The 21,234-nt window shown below is 44.8% G+C and overlaps 1 protein-coding gene across 3 annotated transcripts in view; it reads right to left on the bottom strand.

The window, feature by feature from the left end:
• The window catches only part of Cep85 (centrosomal protein 85), a 46,508-nt gene that overhangs the window by 7,730 nt on the left and 17,544 nt on the right, over nt 1-21,234 (bottom strand). For 2 of the 3 annotated variants that reach the window (XM_048350574.1, XM_048350576.1), the window contains 11 exons: nt 19,493-20,184; nt 18,675-18,808; nt 17,831-17,948; nt 16,486-16,671; nt 9,725-9,877; nt 9,287-9,441; nt 7,849-7,942; nt 6,922-6,972; nt 3,913-4,020; nt 2,522-2,747; nt 227-1,814 (listed from right to left, as the gene is read on the bottom strand). In XM_048350574.1, the coding sequence (XP_048206531.1) occupies nt 1,654-1,814; nt 2,522-2,747; nt 3,913-4,020; nt 6,922-6,972; nt 7,849-7,942; nt 9,287-9,441; nt 9,725-9,877; nt 16,486-16,671; nt 17,831-17,948; nt 18,675-18,808; nt 19,493-20,184 (2,078 nt within the window). In that variant the 3' untranslated portion in view covers nt 227-1,653. Of the gene's footprint in view, nt 1-226; nt 1,815-2,521; nt 2,748-3,912; nt 4,021-6,921; nt 6,973-7,848; nt 7,943-9,286; nt 9,442-9,724; nt 9,878-16,485; nt 16,672-17,830; nt 17,949-18,674; nt 18,809-19,492; nt 20,185-21,234 lie in introns of those variants that run through there. The other variant, XR_007211537.1, reaches the window with a different exon arrangement.

The following is a 21,234-nucleotide window of genomic DNA, read 5'->3' as shown; positions in this document are numbered from 1 at the left end:
GTCAACCTGCTCTATGACTCAGGGTAGCAGAGACCAAAACGAAGTGGAGTAGGCGAGTGTCTCCATTTGTCCTCAGAAAACGCAGCAGAGGCCGCAGAGATAAGAACACTGGTCAAAAGTTCCTCCTTGCTGCAGTTTGGAACTTGACTGAAAACTCAGCCTTCGGCTCTCACAAGCGGAAACGAGGGGCGGGGCATGGGAGTGATGGAAGGCTATAACAAGTGTCTGTTAAATTTTTTATTCTGTAATCAAAATAGGCAATACAAATCAGTTGACATAACAAAGATGCATATAAATAACTGCTTATAAACTTTACAAGGAAAAATACCCGTGAGCACGGTGGCGGGACTCCCAACCCAGGGTGGAGACCAGCCAGGCCCTCTGCTTTTAGGAGGCAGGAGCCCAGAGGCCGAGGGGATGGCTGGCTGGGTGGGGCTGCTCTGAATGGAAGGGATAAGTCACTCCATAAATAAAACACAAACTTGTAAAAACACTTAAGAAGGAGGCTCTTTCAGTCCCTGGAGTGAGGTCCAAGATGCTGCCAACAGCCCAAACTTTGTCAAAAGTCTTGGCATGGCTGCTTCTGGGCTTCTGAACTGATTTGCTCCCCACATACACACATGGCCCCTGCTTGGCCTTGCTCCAGATCTAGAGGAGGCCTGGGGCTGGCCAACAACCAGACACTAACAATTGTGGGATGCCTTCTAAACCAGGCAAGAAAAACCAAAACAAACAAAACAAAGCAAATGCCCCAGAGAAACAAACCTCCAGGAAAATACTGAAAGTGACCTCTCAGAGCTGATCCCTAAGGAGACCAGAACAGGAAAGGGAAAGGGCTCCCCCCAATATGAGGCACAAATCACAGGGCTGACAGCCCTGGGGGAAGGAGTAAGCAGCTTGACAAGTGCCCTGTGGCCTCCTGGGGGAAAATTCTGCCCAGAACCAGAACCACAGAGAAAGGTTTGCACTCAAAGCCCAAGAAAGGAGCTACCTTTGGAAGGCCTGAGAACAAAGGGGAAAGGGGCGACATGGCCAGGGCTCCGGAAGAGACAGGTCTCTTATACAATGGCAAGCAGACAAGGAGCCCTAGCTGTAAGTCCTGGGACCCCAGTACTTTGCTAATGAACAGATCACCCTGAGGCTTCTGCAAGAACAAGAGCCCTGAGGAAGAAGCAGAAGGACTGAGCCTGAGAAAACCCAAAGAGCCAGCTCCATTCCCAGATAGGCTGGCACCTGGGGCTTGAGAATTCTCAAAGGGTTGGTGCTCCTGCCGGGACTTTCCAGGCCCCTCCAAATGAGTGAGTGCTTGCTGGGCATCAGCAGCAGGTTCAAGTACTAGAGTGGGAATGAATGTAGATCCATCCAGCAGGACCGAGGGGGGGAAGGGGAGCAACCTGTAGACCCGATATCAGCCAAGGGCTGGGAACAGTTTCTGAGAACTTATCAGAACCTGCAAAAGTTAATTAGTAACTCTCTCTCAAAGGATGAATTAAGATAACAGAACTAACACAACCCAATAAGGCAAAGCCAGGGTGAAACAGCAGGTCCCTCCTTCCTGCCCTCGGACTCCGCTCTGGGAGCAGGAATCCGCGGGCCAGGCTGGGCAGCCCAGGTTCTCCCCGAGGGATTTGGTCTGCACCACCCTCAGAGTCCTCACTGCGTGGCACAGTTTTCTCCCATGTCCTGGGCATATCTGTCTGACAAATTGGTCCTTAAGTCCTCGATGTCCCGGCGTAGCTGCTGAACCTCTTCAAGTTTCCTCCTGATCACATCTGGCTTCTGCAAATCTAGAGGAGTCCCTTGGTACTGCGTAGCTGCAGAGAACATTTAGAATGTCAGTAGACAGTTGGGGTACAGTTCCTGGGGAGGGGCAATATAGAGACCCATGATCCTGAGACAGCATTTTTTTTGGGGGGGAGGGAGGGAGTAAACCTAGAGCCTCAAGTACTAACCAAGTACTCTATGATTTTACATCCCAGCCCTAGGACATTACAAAATAGGTGTTGAGGATAGTAGGCTGGTAACTCGCTAAGGCCTGCTTTTTGTACTTCATACATACCTGACATATGTAAAGGTAATCATCTCTAAAAGAATAATAAAGAAAAATAAAATAAATTTAAAAAAATTCCTGTTTATAAAATACTGAACATCTACTTTGTGAAACATAGAACATCCCAGAGGGGGCTGGGATATGGCTTAGTGGTAGAGTGCTTGCCTAGCATGCATGAAGCCCTGGGTTTGATTCCTTAGTACCATATAAACAGAAAAAGTCAGAAATGGCACTGTGGCTCAAGTAGTAGTATTAGCCTTAGGCAAAAGAAGCTCAGGGATGGTGCCCAGGCTCTGAGTTCAAGCCCCAGGACTGGCAAAAAAACAAAAATAAAAACCCCAAACTCCCAGAAGGGCAGCAGCAAGGCCTATGTGCTCTGTTCACACATTACTGTCAGGATATGATAGTTGGATGGGGACGAAAGGATGAAGACCTTTCGTTCACAGGTTCCAGATTGGCCTAAGGACTCACAGTGAATGCCCAGGAGCAGAGAAAGATTCGGGTCATGGCCCTGGGCCCTCTGCGTCACAATGCTACAGACTGCCTGCAGATCTTGAAGACAGCTGGCCAGCTCCTGGTGTAGCTCGAAGGCCATCTGGGCTGTGTCTGGTGAAGGTAGGCACCCGGGCTGGGCCTGGCGCAAGTGCTCCTGCAGCGTCAGGTTCTTCTCAATCAGGTCCTGGTTCTGAACTGAGAGCTGAACAGACATGTGGGGAAGTACATTAACCCAGGCCCAGGGAGAGGCCAAGTATCTGTGCATATGGGTGTGGACACGTGTGTGGAAGGGAGGGTATGAGTCACCGGCAGTGTCCTTCTTCCCCACCCCTACCCTTACCAACAGGCTTAGCACCCCACCTCCACATCCCCAAATCAGAGCCAGTTCCTCCTGGGGGTAGGCTGGAACCAATGGAATCCAGCATCTGAGAGAAAGCTATTCCCTAGCACCCTGACTCATCAGCCTCCAGGTTTCTGTTAAGGAACCCGAGAAGATACTCCCGCTCGTAGGAACTCTATCTGAAGCCAGTCCCTCAGCCAACGCTGTTAGCCAGGCTATTAGAGATGGCTTAACGTGAGCAGTGAAATCTGAGGAGACACTGGTTTCAATCTCTCCCTGCCACCCTGACCAAGTGGCCACTAGCCAGCCTGATCACAGGCTGTCAGAGGAATATGGAGGCAAGGAAAACAATGTAACTGGTGGCTGCTGGATACGGAACTAAAGAAGAGACCAGAGAATCTAGAGCTGAAAAGCATCCCACCCTTTCAAACTCTCACCTCAGTGAACTTGAGCTTTACTATACTGACGAGCTATTCACATCTGTCTCCTTTCTTTATTCTTCCTGAAAACTTAATCCACTCTCTTCCCACCTGTTTCATTTTAAAGACAGAACACAGTTCCCAGTCCTTCGCCTACACTGGGCCACAATCCTAGCATTTGGCCAGTGATCTTGGTGGCCCCCTGCTGACAGTTCTGTTTACTGCACGAGGATTACCAAATTTATTGGGGGAAGAGAAGGGATTGAGAAAGGGTCTGGCTATGTGGTTCAAACTAGTCGTTGTAACTCCCAATCCTCCTGCTTTAGCCTCCTAAGTGCTCTACCACCATGCCTAGCTCCTTCAGTCTTATAGAATCCTCCTCTCCAAACCCCACCAACTTGTGGCTATAGGAAGACAAAAGGAGAAAGAATGATTCCCAAATATGAAAAGCATTCCTAGCAATTATGGCCACTCTAACACAGGCCTAGAACCTTTAACGCATACCTTGCCATGGCTCTGCCCAGGGTAGGACTCCTCCTACCCTGGGCTCTTGGAGGCACAGGGATGGAAGGACATAGGGAGAAACCAGGTTTGGGGAGGCTGCTTACCTCCTTCACTGCTGTGCGTAGCTGTTGCAGGGCAGTCTCTCTCCGCTGGGCCTCCTCTCTCAGGGCCTGGCTTGTCTCTTCTTCTTGAGTCACTTCTTGCTGTAGGCTCTTGAAACGCATGGCAAGGTATTGAGTGGAACACAACAGGAATAACAAACCTGATTCAGACACCACCACCTCTGCCTGACTATACAATCAAGTCCCAGCCCCAAAGTACACTGCTGTGAAGAGACTGTGTTGGAAGAACCCAGCTTTGCCACTTCCCATTTAAACCTTTGAGGCTGACTTCTCAGCAGGACATCCCAGGCCATTCAGCTCCGATCCACGATCCACTTCCATCGGTCCCTTCACCCCCAGCAGCCGCCTCTGGCCACGCCCAATGATGTTATCCACAAACTCCATCTCCAAGCCTTTTGCTCACTCTTTTTGCCTTTTGTTCAGATTGCTCTTAAGCTCTTGTCCATCACTCTAGAAGGTTCTAAGGCCCATCTGGGCTTTCTTCAATTGAACATCAGATCCCAATTAATCTTTTTTTTTTTTTTTTTTTTTTTTTTTTGCCAGTCCTGGCGCTTGGACTCAGGGCCTGAGCACTGTCCCTGGCTTCTTTGTGCTCAAGGCTAGCATTCTGTCACTTGAGCCACAGCACCACTTCTGGCCTTTTCTGCTTATGTGGTGCTGAGGAATCGAACCCTGGGCTTCATACACATGAGGCAAGCATATTCTAGCTACTCAGGAGGCTGAGATCTGAAGATTGCAGTTCCAAGCCAGCCCAGGCAGAACAGTTCTCCTGAGACTCTCAAAATTTGGAAGTGGAGCTATGGCTCAAAATGGTAAAGTGCTAGCCTTGAGCAAAAGAGCTCAGGGACAGTGCCCAGGCCTTGAGTTCAAGCTCCATGATCCACAAAATAAAAACAAAACAAAACCCCTCTTAGCCTAACTACTCAGGAGGCGGAGCCAGAAGGACTGAAGGTTGAGGCCAGTTCAGGTAGTGAGACTTCATCTCAAAAAATAATAAATAAAATAAAAACAGATGAGCTAAGAGTATGGCCCAAGTAGTGGATTGCTTGCCAAGCACTTATCATATCAGGCCCGGAGTCCAATTCCTACCACTGCAAATTGATGGACACAGAGATAGGAAGGGAAACCACTAAAAATTGGGCACTTTTTAATGGGTATGTAGAGCTCACCAAATGCAACTAACCACACAGCCCATCTCACACAATGGACAAAGGCAGAACTGCAGCCTTTAGCTGTTCCTCAGAATGCATTTCATGGGTTTGGTGTAAAAATCTCTTTGAGTCCAAAGAGAACCTGAGCAAACTTGCTCACTCATTATTTCTTGAGTAAGAACACTTCCACTCTGGCCCAAAATAGAAAGTAGGATCCACCTTTGGTTCTTCCCCAGTCCTAGCACCCTATATCCTATCAATCACTGAGTCCTCTTAAAAGACACATCAATTTGCCCTCTCACAACCCTTACTTGCTATGCTGCCTTACAACATTCCCTCATCACCTCTCCAGGATTTCCCCAACAATCCCTTGGCTATGCCCCCTCCAGGCTGCCACTCTTTCACATTTAAGCTTGAATTGCAAACCTGAACACATCATACCCTAAACTGAATGTTCTACTAGGTTTCCATCACCTCATAAAGATAAAAAACTAACACAGTTGGATCGACAAAACTCACTCACTTACCTTAAAATGCATTTAGTCAAGTAAGGACAATTTGATCAATAAAGGACGGCATAATTGCATATATGGTAGTGGTCCCATAAGATACAGCCAAGTAGGTGGGCACTAGTGGCTCATGCCTGTAATCCTAGCTACTCAGGAGGCTGAGACCTGAGGATCAGGTCTCAAAGCCAGACTGGGGAAGTCTATGAGACTCTTATCTTTAATAACTACCAGAAAAACAGAAGTGGTACAGTGGCTCAAAGTGGTAGAGCACTAGCCTTGAGCAAAAGAGCTCATGTACAGGGTCCAAGCCGAGTTCAGGCCCCAGAGCCAGTCAAAACATACCACAAGATACAGTCTAGTGACATAGTATTTTAGAGTTTGTATAAGTACACTCTATGATGTTTGCACAGAGATTAAACTGCCTTAATACATTTCTCAAAATATCCCCAGTGTTTAGTGGTACATGACTGTTCTCCAACATACCAAACTATTTGCAGGTCCATGTTTAAACTATGCTGTTTCCTATGTCCATATCCCTCCTATCAGAATTCTAGTACTAGCCTCCCTAGCCCCCCCCCCCCCTTTTTGGTGATGGAACTGAGCCTTAAATTCAGGGCCTTGTGCTCTTAACTTTTTTTTTTTTGGGGGGGGGGGGCAGTCCTGGGCCTTGGACTCAGGGCCTGAGCACTGTCCCTGGCTTCTTTTTGCTCAAGGCTAGCACTTTGCCACTTGAGCCACAGCGCCACTTCTGGCCGTTTTCTATATATGTGGGTGCTGGGGAATTGAACCCAGGTCTTCATGTATGCAAGGCAAGCATTCTTGCCACTAGGCCATATTCCCAGCCCCAACTTTTTTCACTCAAGGCTTGTGATCTGCCACTTGAGCCTCATCTCTACTTAGAAGGCTTTTTGCCGGTTAATTGGAGATAAGAATCTCTCATGGGCTTCTCTGCTCAGGCTCTTTGAACTGCAACCTCAGATCTCAGCCTTCTGAGTAGTTAGGATTACAGGACTGGGCCACTGGGGCTGAGCTCCTAGCTATCTTTTTGCCTGCTAATTCCAATTTTAAGACTCAGGATTTCCAGAACCTTGTCCTTACTCTCCTGTGTTCAATTGCCCAGGGTGAGGTGAGTATTGCTCTCACAGCACTGTGCTGAACTCCTTTCATGTGTGTTCTCCCAACAAGATGGTAGGTTCAGAGCAGTGACTAGGCTTTTCATCTGTGTCCCTAACTCCAAGATCACATGGCAAAGAACACAATAAAATTTTAGTTGAATTCTGTGAGTTTCTATCATTAAGTCCAACCACTATGTCCCAAGGACTCCTGCTTACCTGTACTTGTAAGTGCAACTGATCCATCTTCTGCTGTTGCTTCTCCACAATCTGAAAAGCAAAGTTATCAAGGAAGGCTGAGAGTGAGGTCAGAGGGCAAGGGGCTGCATCAGGATCTGTGATACAGTGATCAGGCCCTCTAGCTACAGACCCTTAATCATGAGACCAAGACAAAGACCACTTAGCTCTACTTTCAGAAATCTAACCAAGACTCCTGATCCTGGCTCCCTGGTTTCACATTCTTGTGACTCGTATGCCCCAATTACACACAGAGGTTTATGTAAGAATGAGGAATGGGGACCCTCACCCTAATGACCACAGGTCATTTTATACATAGCCATTACACGTTGTGATTATTTATTTTTGTGTGTGTATGCCTGTCGTGGGTCTTGAACTCAGGGCCTGGACATTGTCCCTAAGCTTTTGTGCCCAAGGATAGCACTTTACTACTTGAGTCATAGTTCCACTTCTGGCTTTTCTTGGGGGCCAATTGGAGATAAGAAGTCGTACAGACTTGCCTGCCCGGACTGGCTTTGAATGCAATCCTCACATCTGAATAGTTTACAGGCATTACAGGCATGAGCCACTGGTACCTGGTCACATTTTCTTTAGAAAAGGACACAGCTAAAAGTTCAGCAGCAAAGTTTAATCTATCCAGCGCTATTATGGTTTGTTGGTTAGAGTTCTGGTCACATGGGCTATCCCAAGAGAGACCTGAACAGCCTCAGCTACCTGTTTCTCAGGATCTCAAGTACTCTCTCAATCACTTCTGGTTCTTTATTTTTGGTAGTACTGGGGTTTGCACTTTATTGCTATGCCATACCTCCAGCCATTTTTGCAGATACTGAGGCTTGAATTCAGGGCCTTCTGTTCTCTTCTTCTTCCTCCCAGTCTACCCCTCCCTACAACCTGGACACCCTCAGTCACCTTTTGGAGAGAATCGCATTCCTTCTGCCAAGATTCCAATTCCGCTTGTGAATCTTCTCCTTTGTAATCCCCCTCAAACTGCTTATCTTGCAGGCTGAAAGACAGTTATCTTCTCCTAGGATTCTGAAGTCAGAAATTTGTGGTTTTGACTTCTGGTTCAGCCATTTTTTATATTTTGGAGAAAGGCACCTGCTTAGGCTCTTCCAGCCATACCTGAGGATGATGTCTTGTCTACTGTAATGTAGGAGTCTCACACAGAAGATGCTCAATCTATGTCACTTCTCTTACCTAGGGGGCAGAATCTATGCTATGTGCCCTCATTTCCCTACTTGCCAAAGGTCCTTGTATTATGTCTTGGCATTTGAAAAACATTTATCACATGTATTTACACTATAAGTGTCATATATGTAATACTATAGAAATTTTGGAAAATAAACCATTAGATGTAAACCAACTAAACAACTCATGGTGGGAGAGGGGAGTGGGGAATGAGGGAGGAGGTAACAAATAGTACAAGAAATTTACCCATGGCCTAACATATGAAACTGTAAAAAAAAAATAATAAAAAAATTTAATAAAATTAAATTAAAAAAAAAAGAAATTTTGGAAAACAGAACTCCTTTTTCCTTGGTATGGAAACTAGGGGACAACTCCACTTCTGACTCCAATCAATGGCTTCCTTGAAAGAGGCCCTCACAATCACTTCCAGCATAGCATAGCCCCTCTGCAGGGCTGCTGTGGTTGAATATAGGAGAAATCCAATCCACCCATTAGAAATTGCATTTATTCTAAAGAGGCTGCTGAAACAGTCACCAATTTTAGAAACTGCTATTAAGATGGAGGAGCTCCCAGGACACTTTGCGAGTACATTATGATACCCTGTTTTGTTCTCAGATCCTGTTCTGGCAATACAGAGCAACTCCTAGGCTTGAGGAAAAACAGATGCTCCTGGCAGCCTTTTGCTTACAAGGTTCAAAATGTTGGTAACCCACAGGCTACTGGTACTAGGATCCACTTCTGAAAATACACGGATACCTCACTCCCTAGTTTATAAAGTATTTTCATTCAGAGTGTGTGTGTGTGTGTGTGTGTGTGTGTGTGTGTGTGTGTGTGTGTGTGTGTGTGTGTTCGAGAATTATTCTAGGATTGGAGCAGCTCAGATAGAATGCCAGCCAATGAGTGAAAGCAAATGTCAGCAAGTTTGAGTCCAGCTTTGGAAAAAAAAAATACAAAGGTAAGTTTCCTCTGTGCCCTATTCCCTCCGGCCCCTAATCATATTTCCTGCCCATAAGCAGCTTTCCTATTACTCACAACCAACAAAAATGAAGAAATGAAGGGGAATGCATATTCACCCAAGATCACACAGGTAAGCAAGTGAGGTAGGCAGTACTGGAACCCCACTCTCTCCTCTGTTCCTCAGTCCCACAGTAGCATTTACCTATGTCTAGTAGAGGAATATGCTGCTTCTCTCTGTCTCAGGTTTTCCAGTTGAACCTCCTTCTCTCTGCAGCTTGCCTGGGTCTCCTTCAGCAAACTTTCCAGCTCAGTCACTGTCTCTTGCAGCTCTGTGTTCTTCAACTCAGCATCCTTAAGCTACAAGACAGGATCCCTGCTTAGGTCAGGAGGTCAAGAAGATTGAATGGATACCTCAGAAAATCTGCAGTCTTGGGCTGGATGTGGCTCAGGATAGAGCGCCTGAATTCAAACCCTGGTACTGCCCCACACAAGCAAACAAAAATTGTAGCCCAACTGTAAACTGACAAATATAAATCTAGACATTAATGCCTTTAGGATTTTTCTTTCAGGATCCCACAGGAAGTTCCCCCTGCCTGTATACTCCCTGATTGCTCCACAGATGACCCGAGATTGCTGCTACCTGCTGGCTCTGCTTCTGATGGTCTTCCAGCGTAGGTAAGTCAGCCAGGTAGCGCTCCAAGGTCTCAATACGCTGCTGCTTCTCGCGGTTCTGCTCTGATTCCTTCTGACATTTCTTTTTCAAATTATTGATATGTTTATCACGACCTCTGACCTATGAAAAAAACATCAAGAGTCTGTCCCTAGGGCTGAGATGTATGTAGCTCAGTGGCAAAGCACTTGCTTACCTAGCAAGTGCAATGGGTTCAACCCCCAGTCTCCCCCGCCCCCAAAAGAAAAAGAAGCTGTCTCTATTCACTCCTCTGGAAGGATTCTGAACTTTTTTCAAAGTGACCACTCTCTGTCCTGTCCTCTTGGGGCTACGTAGACGATTCTGCAAATGAAAACAGGAAGCTAATCAAATTTTGCCTTATGGAAGCTGGGCACTGGTGGTTTACCTCTGTAATCCTAGCTACTCAGGAGGATGAGATTTCAGGATTGAGGTTTGAAGCCAGCCAGAGCAGGAAAGTCTGTGAGACTCTTGTCTCTAATTAACCACCAAAAAACTGGAAGTGGAGCTGTGGCTCAAGTGGTAGAGGGCTAGCTTTGAGCAATAAGCTCAGGGACAGTGTTCAATTGCCATATGGGGCTGGGATATAAACTGTAGTGTGAACTTTCTAGTCAAGGATAGGGATGAAGGGCTCCTGAGGCTTTGACACTTGGAGGTAGGCACTCTACCACCTGTCCTACTTCCCCAGTCCTGAGACAATTTTTAAAAGCTTATAGCACTTCTGTTTTATAATAAATAATTTCTATAATAAATATTTTTCTTAAGATAAGAATGTCTTTGTTACACAGAGATGGTAAGAGGCCACCAAGAATTTATGCTAATTAATGGATAACTCAGAATTGGATTGTTCACCAAGAACATCTAACTTCCTATAGGAAGGGGAGACTGAGTAGGGCCTACATAATATGATTCTGTTGATGAGCTTGTAGATATTCTGGATATTACCTGAGGAGAGAGTTCTGCCTACAGTCCCTGAAAGGGACTCCTAGAATTCACCCTATGTCTCTCTTCATCTGTCTATTCCCTAATTGTATCCTTTATCCAATACTATAATGACACTGGCTACACTGGTATACAACTGTTAGTCTCAGCTACTTAAAAGGATGACTTGTGTCCAAGAATTTGAATCAAGGCTGGTCAACATACTGAGACAGTGAAAGGAAAAATTAAAAATCCCAACAACTATAATTCTAAGTACAGTGCTTTCTCCTGGGAATCATTCTAGAGAGTTACTGAAACTGAAGAGATCACTGGAACCCATGGATTTGTAGCAGTGAAATGGAAGTATAGTTGGCCTGGGAATGAAGAGAGAGGAAAAGGAAAAAAGGTAAGAAAAATATCCAACAGATGTAAGTTTACTGATTTCTGGACTTCAGGGAGCCTTTCCTGAGATTTATTGACCTTGATGAAGTCATCAGAACTCTTGGACTTGTCGCCAGTTGCATGGAAGGATGGGCGACCTGGGGACCCTAGAACTTGTGGCAGGCATCTGGAGCAAGTTCATTTTGTTGGGGACAACAGCTTTAAATCTGTGGAGTCTGCTGTTAATTCCAGGTGATTTGCATCAGAACTGAATTGCAGTAGTATTCATAACCTCCCTGCGACACAATCATTCTGTCTAGGCTGGTGAGAAAGTTAATTCCCTCATTCCCCAAACACCATACACAATACATTCATGGGCAATCAATCATCTGAAAGGGTTAATGAGACTATAAATTCTTTTACAAAGGACGACATCCATTTTGCTACTTATCATATTTCCTCAAAATTGAACACAATGCTTGGCATAGAGCAGGCATTCAATAAAAGTACTTCAGATTTCCTCTTTGGCTTATGAGCAAGGAAGCTGAAGGAACAAGAGAAAAAAAAAAGGCAGATAACTGATGTCACAGATGAGACACAGAGCACTTATAGTATTAAAACAATCTCTAGGGCTGGGGATATGGCCTAGTGGCAAGAGAGCTTGCCTCGTATACATGAGGCCCTGGGTTCAATTCCCCAGCACCACATATACAGAAAACGGCCAGAAGTGGCGCTGTGGCTCAAGTGGCAGAGTGCTAGCCTTGAGCAAAAGGAAGCCAGGGACAGTGCTCAGGCCCTGAGTCCAAGGCCCAGGACTGGCCAAGAAAAAAAAAAAAAAAAAAAACAATCTCTGAGGGGCTGGGAATATGGCCTAGTGGTAAAGTGCTCATCTTGTATACATGAAGCCCTGGATTCAATTTCTCAGCACCACATATATATAGAAAAAGATGGAGTGGCAGAGTGCTAGCCTTGAGCAAAAAGAAGCCAGGGACAGTGCTCAGGCCAAGTTCAAGCCCCAGGACTGGCAACAAAAACAAAACCAACCAAAAAAATAAAACAATCTCTGAAAATCAGCCAAAAGCTTTACCAGATCTAATCTATTACAACCAAGCTTTAAATCTGTGATTCTCACATTTCAATTTGCATTAGAATCACCTGGAAGCTTACTGAACAAGTTGATAGACTAGCTTTGGATTAAAAAACAAAAAGGTAAGTTGACTACAGATGTTTATTTTTATTCCCTTCCAAAACATCTAAAAAGAATGATGAAAGCAACTAATTATCAACCTAAAGAACAATAAAAAGAGCCAGGTGACTCATACCTGTAATCCTAACTACTCGGGAGGCTGAGATCTGAGGATCTCAGTTCAAAGCCAGCCTGGGCAGGAAAATCTTTAAGATTCTTATCTCTAATTAACCACTAGAAAACCAGAAATGGTACTGTGGCTCTAAGTGCTAGATAGAGAGCTAGCTTTGAGCAAAAGAGCTCAGGGATAGCACCTAGGCCTACAGTTCTAGCCCCAAGGACCAACAAAAGACAAAAAACAAAAGAAGACAATAACAGGATGATAAATGTGGAATTTTAACGTATTTTACAAGATGAAAGCTGGCAGAGAGGCATAAATGACTTGGGGAGCCATAGTCAGCACTGAGGAGTTACAAACAACAATGTGGAACAGCATGCCTGCCACAACTCCTACAGCCTTCATACTTTTAAGTACTAGGTACCTGGGAATATGGCCTAGTGGTAAAAGTGCTTGCCTCGTATACATGAAGCCCTGGGTTCATGTATCACATATATATAGAAAAAGCCGGAAGTGGCACTGTAGCTCAAGAGGTAGAGTGCTAGCCTTGAGCAAAAGGAAGCCAGGGACAGTGCTCAGGCCCCAAGTCCAAGTCCCAAGACTGGCAAAAACAAAACAAAACAAAAAACCCAAACAAACAAGTACTAGGTACCTCTGAAGGTAGCTCTCAAGTATTCTTCTAAAAAAATGGGATGCCGAGTGTTGGTGACTCATGCCTGTAATCCTAGCTATTCAAGAGGCTGAGATCTAAGGATCATGGTTCAAAGCCAGCCTAAGGGGCTGGGAATATGCCTTAGTGGTAGAGTGCTTGCCTTGCACGCATGAAGCCCTTGGTTCAATTCCTCGGTACCACATAAACAGAAAAAGCTGAAAGTGGTGCTGTGGCTCAAGTGGTAAAGTGCTAGTCTTAAGCAAAAAGAAGCCAGGGACAGTGCTCTGGCCCTGAGTCCGAGCCCCAGGACTGGCAAAAAACAAAACAAAGCCAGCCCAGGGAGAAAAGTCCATGAGACTCATCTCCAGGACCGACCAAAAAAACAAACAAACAAACAAACCAAAAAAACCTAAATAGGGAAATTCATTGAAAATTATGTAAGTTAACTATCACCTTCACCCTGGACTAGCCTAACAGGAGAATTAATTACGTATTCTACTGAGATTCCAGACCAGGGATATGAGTCACAGCAGAGAAATAAGGTAAAGTATTGGGCAGAAAACAAATGTAAGTAAACATCTATGTTTACTTTACAGCCAGGCAAGGTGCATAGGGGAGCACTTGGGAAACTGAGAAAGGGGATCATGAGTTGGAAGCCAGCCTTGACTATACCAAAACACCCTGGACTCAAAAAGAAAAGAAAAAAAAATCTATGCATAGAATTCTGGGTGGGATTCCCTAAGCCCAATCTCCTCTTAGCACTAACGATCTTAAGGATCAGAGCTTCCAGTATGTAGCCTCCCCACTAGGCAGGAGGATGAAGACTCTGGAATAAGATATCCAGATACTGACAACTGAGAGTTCCTATGTGAAAAGAGCAGTCTAAGTCTAATGATCTTGTAGTTAAGTCAACCGGGCAAGTCCCAATGATCCTAAAGCTTTCACCCAGTTCTTTTTCTTTTTTTGTGGTTCTGGGCTTTTAACTCAGGTTCCTGCATGTTCTGAGTAGGTAAGCACTCTACCACTTGAGCTACACTCCCACCCCTTAAGCTTTAGGGTGTTGTTGTTTTTTTCAGATACTCTTAACACATTTTGCCTGGGGCTGGCTTCAGACCATAATCATCCTGGCCTCTTGACTTCTAAACAAGCTAGGCATATAGATGATGGCAGATGTAACTTTCCTTTTGGACTGGCTTTGAACTGCACCACTTCCTGAATAGTTTGGATTACAGGTATGAGCCACCATGCCTGGCTCATCCAGCTTTTCAATATTTCATTCATAAGATATGAATGCTCATTCATTCAAGGTTTGCCAGGGCTAAAAATGAAGGAAAACAAAACAAGACTAAATGTATATAGTATAAGAAAATACAGACACTGCAAAGAACACCTATGAAAGAAAAGGATGTCTAAAATTTATTAAGTATAAGAAAGCCAGAAGCCAGGTGCCCAGGGCTCATACCTTATAATCCTATGTACTCTTGAGGCTGAAATCTGAGAATCTCAGTTTGAACCCAGCCTGGGCAGAAAAGTCTATGAGACTCTTATCTCCAATTAACTACACAAAAGCCAGAAGTGGAACTGTGACCTGAGTGTGGTAAAGTGCTAGCTTTGAGCACAAAAGCTCAGGGACAGCACCTAGGCCCTAAATTCAAGCTCCAGGATCAGCAGACACACAAACAAATGTAAGAATGCAAAAAGTCAAGTGCTAGTGTCTAATATCTGTAATCCTAGCTATTCAAGGAAGCTGAGACTTGGAGGTTCAAGGTTCAAAAGCCAGCCTGAGCAGAAATGTATGAGATTCCATCTCCAACTAACCAGCAAAATGCCAGGGCTCAAGTGGCAGAGCACCAGTCATGAGCAAGAAAGCTAAGCAATAGAGTTCAAATCTTAGTACCAGCACACACATACCAAAAAAAAAAAAAAAAAAAAAAGTACAAGACTAATTCTTTCCCCCACCCCCTTTGGTGCTGGTTCTGGGGCTTGAACTCAGGGCCCTGGCACTGTCTCTGAGCTTTTGAGCTCAAGGCTAGTGCTCTACCACTTGAGCTCTACTTCCAGCTTTTTAGTGGTTAATAGAAGGTAAGAATCTCACTGATGTTCCTGCCCAGATCAGCTTCAAATCGTGATCCTCAGATTTCAGCCTTCTGAGTATCTAGGATTACAGGAATGAACCATGGGTGCCTTGCCAGTCCTTGCTATGCCAATGACACCAATAACACTCGGGACATTGTTAGGAAATTCAAGCTCTCGGGATCCTTACCTTCTCCTGGAACTATTAAAGCTTGATCTGAATTTTTAAAAAGTAATTGATGAGCCAGGTGCCAGTGGCTCACACTTGTAATCCTAACTACTCAGGAGGCTGAGATCTGAGGATCACGATTGGAAACCAGCCTGGACAGAAAAGTCCCCATAAGACTCTTATCTCCAATAAACTGCTCTGAAAAAGCTGGAAATGGTGCTGTGGCTCAAGTGGTAGAGCACTAGCCTTGAGCACAAAGAGGCTCAGGGGACAGAGCCCAGGCCCTGAGTTCAAGCCCCAGGACCACCACCAACAACAAAAAAAGTAAATGATTAAGTGTGGTCATGCACACTCTTAGTATCAATTTCACAAGGTGCTGGGACAGGAAGCTCACTTGAGTCCAGTAATTTGAGGCCAGACTGGGTATTACAGCAAGACCTTGTCTTTAAAAAAAAAAAAAAAAATCTAGCAAGGCATCACCAGTGGCTCACGCCTATAATCCTAGCTACTCAGGAGGCTGAGATCTGAGGCTCAAGCTGGAACAGTGCCCAGGCCCTGAGTTCAAGCCCTAGGACTCCCCGCCCCAGCGCTCTCTCTCTCTCTCTCTCTCTCTCTCTCTCACACACACACACACACACACACACACACACACACACACACACACACAGATAGATCTGAGAAGCTTTAGTTGAATAAAGGAATAAACTTTACTAAACTGGTCCCTCAAGAACCTGTGTTTTAAAGATAGCTGTGACTTCGAAAAATAGAACCAAAAGATTTTCACCAGTTTCTCCAGTAATGACCAATCTTGTCCTAAGACAATATATAGTAACCAGCTGTATGCATGGAATCTCTCTTACTGTTTAGGCAGGGTGAGGAAAAACCAGACTGAATTGAATAAATTTATAAGAATCTTACAACACTGCCATCTGATATGACTGCCCAGGCAGGTTTTCCACCTGCTGGTTGGCAGCGGATCACAACCTGGGAGAGTGAGTAAGGGCTTATACAACTTTCCTGACTGGTAGTTTTGTGGGGATAAAGCAATTCTGATTCTAGTAGACAGTTCCTGTGTGAGACATCAATGAAGGCTTTCACTGAACTGGCTTCTCCTGGTTCCAGAAACAGGGCCAGAAAGAGTCTAGGCTGTTGGCAGAGAGGGCTGACTGCCAACTGCTTTGTGGTTTAGAGAGCCACCAGCTACTCAGCTCACCCTTTCTTCCTGTTTCTTCCCCTCCTCTGAATGCTTCTGCAGTGTTACTTTGAGAGACTCCCTGATGAGCTGGATTTCAACTTCTGAAGAAGACAGTTTCTTTTCAAGCTCCATCTTTTCTTTGTTCAAGGCTTCTGTCTTCTGTGCAAACTGTGCACGTAAGAAAGTGTTCTCTCGCTGCAATTCCTGCCAAAAAGACACTTAATAAATAAAACTGTTGGGGCTGGGGATATGGCCTAGTGGCAAGAGAGCTTGCCTCGTATACATGAGGCCCTGGGTTCAATTCCCCAGCACCACATATACAGAAAACGGCCAGAAGTGGTGCTGTGGCTCAAGTGGCAGAGTGCTAGCCTTGAGCAAAAGGAAGCCAGGGACAGTGCTCAGGCCCTGAGTCCAAGGCCCAGGACTGGCCAAAAAATAAATAAATAAATAAATAAATAAAGCTGTTCCCTAGTCATATGGTCCTATTCACTTCACATACTTCCCAAAAAGCTTCATTATCAAGTAAATCCTTTCTCTAGTAATATCCTCAAGTAGTACTTCCTAGGGGATGGGGGGGGGCGGGTTGCTAGGACAAATAGCATGAACATCATTTTTTGTTGGAATTTGAAAAAGCAAATCTTGGGAAGCTTAGTCTAGGAACACTGAATCAGAAATTCCGGGATGGAGCCAGCCTGGGCAGGAAAGTTTGTGAGACCTATTAACCAAAAGAAAGCTGGAAGTGAAATTGTGTCTCAAGTGGTAGAGCACCAGCCTTACCAGGCCCTAAGTTCAAGCCCCAGTACTGGCACACACAAACAAGAAAACATTAGTCAATGCAAGGACCTTACTATCTACTTTTCTTTTAAAATATATCCTGACATTAAGGCATGGTCACTCAAGCCTCCTCACAAGGACACGGCAATGGGTGTTTTATAAAGAAGATATATACTTTTTTGGGGGGTGGGGGTGGGGGGTGGGGGTGGTACCAGTTCTGGGGCTTCAATTCAGGGCCTGCTCACTGTCCCTGAGCAAAAAAATATTTGCTTAATTTAAGGTAAGCAATCTACCAGTTGAGCCACAGCGCCACTTCTGGCTTTTTGGTGGCTAACTGGCGATAAGAGTCTCATGGACTTTGCTTTCCTGACCGGCTGGATGTAAACTTTTATCTTCAGATCTCAGCCTCCTGAACAGCTAGAATTACAGGCATAAGCCACCAGTGCCAGGCAAGATGTTTATTCTCTGAGGACACAGGATACCTTTATCATGGATTTCCTTTCTATCTCTTGGATATTTAACAGTGGACAAGCACAAGGAAACCCTGAGTTTTAACAAGTGGGATGCTGTCTTGGCTGCCAAGGCTTACCTGTAGTCTCAGCAAACAGACATCCCCAAAGGGAGCAGGGCGGCCTAAAAGGGCACTGTGGACTTGAAGTTCACTCTCCCGTACTTTTTGTTCCAGCTGAGAGATGTGTTTCCTCTGCCTGCAAAAAACATCAGAACTGAAGTCCTGACACTAACCCCTCATAACATTAGCCCCCTTCCTTAGACAGATAGGTAATAATCCCTTCCATAAAAGCAAAACCTGAATTTTGGACATCATGTTTTGCTGGAGGAGGAACAAGTTGAAGAAAACCAGAGAGCAAGCCAGGTGCTGGTGGCTCACGCCTGTCATCCTAGTTACTCAGGACGTTGAGATCTGAGGATCCTAATTCTAAACCAAACTGGGCAGGAAAGTCACCAAATACCAGAAGCGGAGCTGTGGCTCAAGTGGTAGAGTGTTAGGCCTTGAGCAAAAAAGCTTAGGGACAGTGCCCAGGCCCTGAGTTCAAGAACTAGAACAGCAACAACAACAAAAAGTGAGAAGTTGTACTTATTATTAGCAACACTTGCTCAGTGGTGGGAAACATCTATCTGCTAGCCCTATAAAAATCTTAAAATCACTTGATTCATGATGGAAGAAAGGCTTCTTGTTCACTGCCTTCAGCCCATTTTCCTGTATTCGTAATTTATATTGGCCCACAAATGATGTTATAAATATCCAAATGACTCTTGGGAGAAAAAAGGTTCCCCACCTTTGCAGAGAGCCACAATCAACCTAGGCCTACCACAAATCAAGGTATGGGCCTAAACAACAGAGGGGAGCATGGAGAGACCTCGCTGAGTGCCCTTAATGAGGTGTGGCCTCGAAGTCCCACTTGTCACCTTACTTGTCAATGAGGAGTTCCTTTTCCTTCAGCAGGTGCTCATTACTATTCAAGATGCTAATCCATTGTGCTGGCTCCAAGGTGGGCAGTAAAGGGGCAAAACCAGTAGGATGGTGGCAGATGGCTCCATTCTGAAGCTAGAAAACAAATAGGAAAAAGGGACTTGGTCTTGACCACAGGCACCTGAAAATACCCCAGCAGTATACAGCTAGGTCTACAGTCAAGGCTCACTTTGTTTCAGCCTGATAAAGCCAACATTTATGAAATAATTTTAGCTCTGATGCATGACTGGAAAGAACTTGGGCAGGGATATTTCTGCCAACTAAACACTGCTCAGAAAGGCTCTAGTTGCTAAGGTCAGTTATCATTTATTATCTTGCAACAGGGGCAAACCAAGAGCTAAGATGTCTGCACCAATCAGGGAAGGAGAAGGTGCCCTGCTCCTTTCCTTCCCAGTCATGAGCAGCACAGGGACTTAAAGAAAACAACAGTGGTATTGTGGAAAGCACATGAAAGTTTAAAGATGATTTAAAACCTTAGCTTTGCCAGCTTTGTGACCTCATATAGATTTAGTGTAAGAACTTAGCAAGTTACTCTGTTAACCCCATCAGGGTGCTACAAATTAAATAAAATTCTACATTTGACACTATCTGGGATCTAGTGACTAGAAAATAGTGAGCAGGCAACCAGTATTAAACCATCAATAGAGTCAAAGACCACAAGCACAGAAACCTTTGTTTCTTGCCTACAAATCTCTTCTTCACAAGTGTTTTCTTTATAGAATTAAAACTTACAAATAAAGGCTAGATGAAGGTCTCTACCTGCATTTGCTCCATCTGTAAACGTATCAATTCCAGCTGTTGCCGACAAGTACTGAGTTCACAAGATTGTTCTCGAGGATGCCAAGGATCAGGATTTGGTTGCCATACTTGAGAGGATAGAGGCTTGGAGAGCCCAGGAGCAGGCTGGATTCCCAAAGGGAGCATCCCACTGCTGCTAGACTGTGGTCCATGTCGATCAAATACTGCTCCACTGCCTGGTGCCTTCTTGGCCTCAGGCAGTACTTTGTACAACTCTTTGTTTGTGTCAGATCTTGGGGTGTGGAAGTGGACTCGGTAGTGGGGATCTGAATAAAGTGATTCGACCACAGCCGACTGATTGAGAGCAGATTCCATGCTAGGAATATCAAACTTCCTCATCTCTTCCTCTCTTTCATGGCCAACTGCTGGAAACCAGGACTGCTCAACGCCATTTTCCCCAGTAGCACCACAGAGATACATGAGATCTCTTGATAGGCCTGGAGAATGTTTCACTGCACCAAAGTCTCCATTTCTTGTCATGCCCACACTTTCAGCCAACCCTGACAAAGGGAGTTTGGATGAGGATGCAGCAGGTGTAGAATTTGGCTTAGCAGGAGAGGTCCCCAAAGTAGAAGGCATCACATGGGCTGTTGGAATGGTTATGTGACTCTTGATAGGCTGAAAAGAAGCACTGCCACTTGAGCTGCAAAAATCTGTGGAGAGAATAGTTTCTGTAAGTCAAACTAGAAGAGTATGGTTGCTGTGCCACACATTGTTCTCTGCCCAATCACAAACTGGGTAAAGAAGATGCTGACATTACAAGTATCAGGCAGGAAACATAGCAACCCGAAAGATCTTCCAAGATCTAAAATGCCATTCACAAGTCATAACAACAAAAGGCAACAATGGCTTCACCTTTAATTTATACTATGTTCTTTGTACTTCAATTTGAAAAGAAACATCTTGCCAGTCAACAAGCAATGCTGAAGTTTAAAAAATCAAATAAACAACAACAAATACAAGAACATGAACCTTAAAAAAATTACTTACTTTAAGGAAGTTGACAAGTCTAAACTATAACATAACCTAATAAAAATATTCATTCCAAGGGGTGCCAAGTCCTGTGACCTCCAAAAGCTACCCAGTGAAAGGGAACTAAGAATCTTACTCTCTGAAGAACAAGGCGAGCTAGTCAGTCCTGCTCAGTATCCGGGACAAGGCGCGCAGCATCTGAGTCAGGACTGTTCTCTCCCACACCCTAGACCTGACTGCCTGGATATGGAAAGTTATTCTTAGTAACTCTCAAGTTTCACTCCAACACAGTGAGCACTCTGAAGTGGGTGCACACTAAAACCTCCATTCTATATTTTCCTTTTCATTTTTCCCCTTAGACAACTGTGGTTTTTAACTTTTCTTTCAGACTAGATTTATATTCCTTTGGTTCCTGCATGACCTTGGAGACAATTCTCTGATTAGCTCTGGTGCAGAAAGTTCCAATCTTTATTTCCAACTTTCAAATACTACTAGGAGGAGGATTACAAGGTCACAGAACTAATGTGCTGTTTAAGTGGACTACTAGCAAGTAAGATGGAAATGTAAGGTCATATACCTGTTGTTATTTAAAAAAAAAAAAATTGTGCCAGTTCTAGGGCTTCGATTCAGAGCCTGAGAGTTGTCCTTTAGCTTTTTTGTTCAAGGCTAGCCCCCTACCACTTCAGTCATGACTCCACTTCTAGCTTTTTGCTGGTTAACTGAAAGAGTCT

The sequence above is a fragment of the Perognathus longimembris genome, chromosome 7 (genome assembly GCF_023159225.1).
Source record: "Perognathus longimembris pacificus isolate PPM17 chromosome 7, ASM2315922v1, whole genome shotgun sequence".
In the NCBI taxonomy this organism is placed as follows: domain Eukaryota; kingdom Metazoa; phylum Chordata; class Mammalia; order Rodentia; family Heteromyidae; genus Perognathus; species Perognathus longimembris.
This window is presented reverse-complemented; position numbering and strand designations above follow the sequence as displayed.